General features: G+C 38.5%; 1 protein-coding gene across 1 annotated transcript; it reads left to right on the top strand.

Annotated features, from left to right (window-relative positions):
• The first annotated feature begins 211 nt into the window (after positions 1-211).
• LOC113404846 (endothelial zinc finger protein induced by tumor necrosis factor alpha-like) lies at positions 212-6,357 on the top strand. The gene is made up of 8 exons (XM_026645911.2): positions 212-410; positions 485-588; positions 969-1,571; positions 1,850-1,940; positions 3,733-4,190; positions 4,361-4,495; positions 5,627-5,764; positions 6,041-6,357. Exons 1-8 carry the CDS (start codon positions 303-305, stop codon positions 6,054-6,056), a joined length of 1,653 nt encoding a protein of 550 aa, XP_026501696.1. The 5' UTR covers positions 212-302; the 3' UTR covers positions 6,057-6,357.
• Positions 6,358-7,069: the final 712 nt, after the last annotated feature.

The following is a 7,069-nucleotide window of genomic DNA, read 5'->3' as shown; positions in this document are numbered from 1 at the left end:
GTAAGTTAACTTTACAAACGTTGTGTTCATTAATCAAAAGTTTGGCGCAGGCCCCTGTCGCGCCTGCCTTCTCCGCCCACCCTCTTGTCTGCCTGAATACTAACATAACTATATCTGTATCTATACATTTTAGAAATTCAGGTCTTTCTTAATGCACAGTTAGAATATATTTAACTTGCAACACTGGCTGGGTAAGGTCAATATTGACAAATGGCTGGACTAGCTGTCACTTTCGTAACGAAAGCGGATAAACATCGTGTACTGTGTTAATTTATGCTTATAAATATTGTTTTGTTTAAAACATGGATGATATTTGCCGTCTATGCTGTTCCACTCATTTTGTAAATAATTATATTTTTGATGAGGAGAACGCTTTGTTTTTAAAAATGTCGTTATACTTGCCAATAAAGGTAAAGTATACTGAATTTGATGTAATTAAATGTGGTATTATTTGAAAATTTTAATATTATTGTGATGTCGGCAGGTGTTTAAAAACGATCGACTACCTCAGAAGATTTGTGACAAGTGCAGTTGTAAAGTGAACGATTTCTACCAATTCTGTAATGAAACTATTGAAGTTCAAAACAGGTGAGCTTCGCGCCCGACCGGGTCAGCTGTAATTAATATAATATGCGCATTTTTTTATGAATTCATTCAAGACGACGCCAGTTATCACTGCAGTACCTTGCTGTTCTGATTTACCAGTTTCAGTATTTGTATCTGATACTATGTTATGTTAATATAATTACTTTTAATTAATTTGTACATATTTGTATAAGTAATGTGCAATAAGATGACATATTAAACAGAAATCAATATACTTCTGTATAGATTGTACTGATATTTGATATTTTAATTATGATTTGCTAATGTACCGATAAGTAATGTATGTTATTGTTTCACAAGAAATATTTGAATGAATTGACACAGCTGATGCTGTATATAAATTTGCTTGTTTATTATTTCAGATTAAAGGGCATTTTGACATCATCAAAAATTATTGTTAATGATAGATTAGACTTCACAATTATAAAACAAAATGCCAACTCACCTCCGCCTCCACACACTTGCACTCAGGGCACACAAACGGAACACCAACAAGATGGCACTAGTGAACCCAAAATCAAAACTGAACCAAAAACATTATCACCGGAAATTAAAAAGGAGTGTGATTACTTTGAAATAGATGACTTTGCACACATTGACATACATTCAGATAATAGTGAGGAAGAGTTCCTTATTGATATTAAGAAAAAAAAGAAAAGTAGGAAAGAAAACAATGACACTAGCAATGGGGTAATAAAAGCTAAAAGAGGCAGGAAGAGAAAAACGAAACAAGGTGACCAGGAGCTCGGCTCACAGCCTATAGCTAATGGACTGGCACTGATAAGTGAGGAGTCTGGAGTGGATCTGGATCTTGTCAAGGAAGAGATAGAGATGAGGCCACAAGAGCTGGGAAAAGTTTTGGATAGTATGCAAGAGCTGAAACCAGAGTCTAATGAAGATGTGTTTTATTGTTGCATGTGCTTTGCCCAGTGTGGCTCAAGATTGGCATTGTTAAAACATTACAAGTATGTTATGTTTTTTATTATTTATTTATAATTCATCCAAATTTTTTACAGTAGGTCTCACATAGAGTCGTCTTCTAATGTTAAATTATATTTTTTTATAAAATTACAATTAATATAAGTAATTTTTGTGCTTAAAGTATATAATTGTCATGAATCTTTTTTTTGTAGACATTAACAGATCACATTTAAACACTATTTAGAATAATACTGCTTAATAATATTAAGAAAAAATATAGTTAAGGAGTAGTTTAGTAATTTCCGTTGATTGCTTATTGCAGGGAGCATGGACGCAAGTGCGAGGCTTCGCAGGAGCCCGCTCCACCGCCAGCACCACCAGGTGACGCCTCACGCTGTCTGCGCTGTCAGAAGGTACCAAAAGACCATTATAGTGTATTGACTCAAAAACCATTTAGGTGCTTCAAATTAAAGTCCTTTCATTACACAAATAGCTCTTAATCTATGAGAGATTACGCTGATGAAACTACTTGTGTTGGCTGTGTTTTTGTTTTTAACAATTGTTAATTCTCAGCAAGACTAAAAATGCCTGAAAATTATATGTGATGTCTATATATTTGACCTTAAGGATAAACTACAGGATGCATTATTAACTTTTGCAGCTTTACCAATCACTACATTGCGACTCTTACAGTTGCTTGTTGCAATCTGACTTTCATCTGTGCACTATACAAAGCAGTCAGTGTCAAAAGTGTTAATGATATAATATTCTATGGATTATGATACTTGGGTACTAATTTTGAAGATAGAATAAATTAAATCTACAATTTGTTTCATATCTTCTATTTTGGGTCGATATTTGAGCACTTCCAGATATTATATCATCATATAGCTTAACATTATACTGCTGAATAAATACTCAATAATGGGTGATATTGTCATGAATGAAAACAAAGCAGGTCTAATTCTGGACTCAATAGACAACTTAACATTCATGACAAGTACCAAATACTTATGGGTATAAATATTTAGTAGCTTTAATAATGCTTTGGAGTCTGGAAAGTTTACAGTTTCATAGAAATTGGTATATTTTTCTTGTCTACACAAATCAGGATCAAAGAAACTTGACAGGTTTTTATTGCATAACTAACCTCACTTTTTGAAAAAACAAATCAACTATTACCAATTTATTGATCTTTAATATATATTTTTTTCGAAAAACTAGATAACCGCTGTCAATCAGATGCCACTTCCGTAGATCGTTTGATAAAGTAAATCTCTCGATTGTGTAAAGATACTTACTTAGTGTGATATTAAAGGAGATTTATTGAGATTACTTTTCTCTTATCTCTCAAGTAGAACGCTCATTCCATTATTAGTAGCAGTATTATTAGTTGTTTAAATTGTTATTCGTTAAACTCTATTAATATGATATCAGGACATATCAGGAGTCCCAGTACTGAACTTTGACAGTATTGGGACCACTTTTTTATATTATTTTCATAAATGATATGAGTAAGTGGTTTCGGCTCTGTCACCTTCTTATGTGTGATCATGACTATAAGAGGCCTTAAAATGTTAAACGGTTTGCTTTGGCACATGCTATTTATCAACAACATATAACATTAGTAAGAAAATATTATTCAAGTACTTTTCACAAGGAATGTTCAAAGGAATTGATTGCATTAATCCCAGCCGCTGAATTTTACCTCTGGACATCGCGACCGAATTCCAATCATCCTTCAGAAATCAAATCAAATCCAATTTCTTTATTCAACACAGAAGCATTAAATTTGTTCATCGATTGATCACACACACCGCCTCGATGTCTGGAAGACAATAACGGCGCGTTTTTTATGGCATTTGCTCGGTTTTTTAATTAGTAAAACAATAAAATAATAATAAATCAAATATATTAAAAAGATAAAGTATAACTTACTTTAATTATTTTTATATCTACCGTATTAAAATGCATTACAATACGTCATAAAGTTTCAAGGTCACGAAGTATTGTTTTTGTTAAATTGCACAAAAAGTACACAATAATGTATTTCATTAAACGATAGCAATACAATTGTTTAATAAATATGAGGAATTATTTTACAGAGTATAGGCATCCGTCGATCGAGCAGTTTCCTTCTCCTGCATGTTAATCTTAAAGGCAAATCTCGAATCCACTAATCCACCACGCTCCCGCTCGCGGCAGACGGTGCCGGCCCCGCAGTGGGCCGAGCACTGGCGGCGGCACTTCGCGCGCGACACGCACCCGTTCCGCTGCGCGCTGTGCGAGGTGACGTACCGCGACCACCACCGCATCCTCAAGCACGGGCTGACGCACGGCGCGCACGAGCTGCGGCGCGAGGAGGGCTCGCGCGCCGCGCCGCGCTTCGTGTGCGACGTGTGCCCGGCCGGCTTCCGCTACATGCGCTGCCTGCTGGCGCACCGCACGCGCGCGCACCCCGAGGCGGCGGCGCGCGCGCTGGCGCTGCGCTGCGGCGTCTGCGCGCGCAGCTTCGCGCACTCCAACTCGCTGCGCCGCCACGCGCGCGTGCACTCGGGCGAGCTCAACTACCTGTGCAACGTGTGCGGCAAGGCGCTGTCCTCGCGCGAGCACCTCAAGTTCCACATCCGCATCCACACCGGCTACAAGCCCAACGTCTGCAAGTGCGTGCGCCGCGACCGTTCGCTTATGTGTGCTTGGAGTTCGGATGCGAGAGACGCTCGCTCGCTGGTCGACTCCCCCCATACTACTGAACGTCTTCGCTTGGTATCCATTTTTATTCATTGTCTGTAACGTCCTACACGGTCTCAACGCTCGGTCTGTGGTCCCGCAGGGTGTGCGGGAAGGGGTTCGTGAAGAAGTGCAACCTGAAGCTGCACGAGCGGGTGCACTCCGGCGAGAAGCCGCACGTGTGCTCGCACTGCGGGAAGGCGTTCTCGCAGCGCTCCACCCTCGTCATACACGAAAGGTGCGCTCGAGGGACTCTTCGTAAACGAATGTCGGTCACGGCGGCCAATCTCCCGGACTGACCGACTGCGCGGGATATTTTATAGTGAAGCGTGGGCTTGCATTGAGCTCTTCTGTTTTCTAATCCGTATTGCGATGGCATAACACCGTGTCCCTATGAGTAAATTCTGATAAAATTCTGTGTTTAAAAGAATATTTATTTCAAAATTATCAAATAGTGTTTACCTTCTGTGAGCACCGGGCACCTGGTGGCTTAACTATCCAATAGAAAAAACCTTTAGGCAATAACTCTTTTATTGTATTAATTATCAATAAAATCAAATCAAATACATTTTATTCAAGTAAAGTTTTCAAAGAAGCGTTTTTGAATCGTCAATATTTTAAATCTATGTATCTATTTTCAATTATGTTAGTATTCACAATTATTGTTTCATCAGTCCTGCGTCAGAACCCGTCTTTATCCAAAGAGTATTATTTTTAATGAACAGTATATCTGAGTTTTAGATTTTTTTTTATTGCATAAATGGCACTACTCAGTCAGGGCATGGGTGCACTAATAAAAGTTTGAGTCGAATCAAAAAACTAAAGCCTTTCATAATTAAAAATAACCGTGAAAGACACTTGTCAGGGAAATATCATAGATTTAGTTTTTTATGCGTTTAGAATTAGATTAATGATATCAAACCAGCCAAGAACCTGTATCAGAGCATTGTTCACAACGTCAAGGTTGTTTATCCTTCTGTCTATTTTAAAAATGTCACCTGAAAACAGTACAATGTCGCAAGTCTTATTGACAAAATAAGTTCAATCGCTTACATATATTAAAAATAACAGAGGTCCTTACATTGAACCCTGCGGTGCCCATTTGTGCCAGAGCGCCATCTGATTTTGCCCTCTTAATAAAAACCTTCAAACCTCTTTAATTATGGTAGGGGTAAATGAATTGTAATGATTCCATAGTATTGACGTTTTCTAAAAGAATATCGTGCTTAATACGATCAAAAGCTTTTGATAAGTCACTCACTCACTCGGTCACTCTACTGTGAGCCGCGTAGAAGGACTTAGAAAATTCAAAATTCGCTTTACCGTTATTTTATTATATCATAGCTCACGTAGCCCCCCCCCCCCGCAGGTACCACAGCGGCGCGCGGCCCTACGCGTGCTCGCTGTGCGGGCGCGGCTTCGTGGCGCGCGGCCTGCTCACCATGCACCTCAAGACGGCCTGCGTCGACGTGCCGCGCCACCGCCCGCCGCCGCCGCGCCCGCCCAAGTGAGTCGCCGCTCGTCACTCACCACTCACCACTCACCACTCACCACTCACCACTCACCACTCACCGCTCACCGTGCGATTCTACTTTAGATAGTGTCTTCATTTCATATATGTTTGCGGGACTGAAACAGGTTCTCTCCAGCCGGCCTCGGTCTACATTTTGTGTAGTTTGAGACGAGAGCGCAACGACGCCATCACTACACCCCGTATTTACTCAGACGTGTGGAGCATGCCTTGGTTTATAATTTTAAAGAGTTTTCTTTTTTCATTTTTCAGATTAAGTTCGCGATGAAAGGCTCTTAGAATAACACCTTCGACTGCTATCGATTATATCCGATGTGACGAGTTGGGTTGTTTTTAATTTTAAAAAACTGTTTCCTTGAAGATATACGCTGATCATTACTATTATGCCTCTATACGTACAGTGTTGCTGGGTCTGCTAGTGGTCGTGGTAATTCTGAACGATTCAACGAATCGCTGGCATATTTTAATCACACACGAAGCTCGTTTCGTTTAAACAGTGGTTTATAGCTGAGTCACGTTTCGATAGATGGCGCTGTTTTCAACTTTTCAAATTATTTTTAAAATACGAATAAAGTCCATCGATATTTACAATATATGTTGGTTTATCCGCAAAAACATAAAATTACGACCGATAATTCCGCTGTGGTCGAGTTATGAATGCATTTATTATTGTTACATTACCGGGGACGATCCAGTGAGCGTTTGAGCGCAACTTCGTCCACGTTTTATGATGGTGTGATATCATTTCGATAAATATACAAAATTGTATATTAAAAATGTATGTACATAATATTTAAAAAAATCTGATTATGTTATTTTTTTATAGTGTCCTCAGATTTTAATTTTTAAAATAACCCTGAAGTTGTTTACACTCTTAGGGTAATTATTTTAAATCTACATATTGACAAAGAATTTGGGACTAAATTACTAATTAAATCAAATAATCAATTTCATAAAATACATTCATAAAAAGGGGACGGTTGTTTATGTTTATAGTCAGTTCGGTACTAATTCGTAATATTGACAGGCCTTAGGATATTTTGGTTTGCTGACTATTGCACGAGAAGGTCAGCAAAAATTTACAATTTTTCAGACAATCGCTAACGTACAGATAAACCAACATTATATATTAGCAGTTATTATTTCAGTAACTACAATTACAAATACGTAATAGTTCGAATTTGAAAACATTTTATTTTTTAAATGAGCTGTAGTAGTAAGTGTTCGTATTGTTATTGACCAATCCGGTCTCGCTTATATTTATATTGAGATTGCTCGACA

This window comes from Vanessa tameamea, chromosome 26 (genome assembly GCF_037043105.1).
Source record: "Vanessa tameamea isolate UH-Manoa-2023 chromosome 26, ilVanTame1 primary haplotype, whole genome shotgun sequence".
Taxonomy (NCBI): Eukaryota; Metazoa; Arthropoda; class Insecta; order Lepidoptera; family Nymphalidae; genus Vanessa; species Vanessa tameamea.
This window is presented reverse-complemented; position numbering and strand designations above follow the sequence as displayed.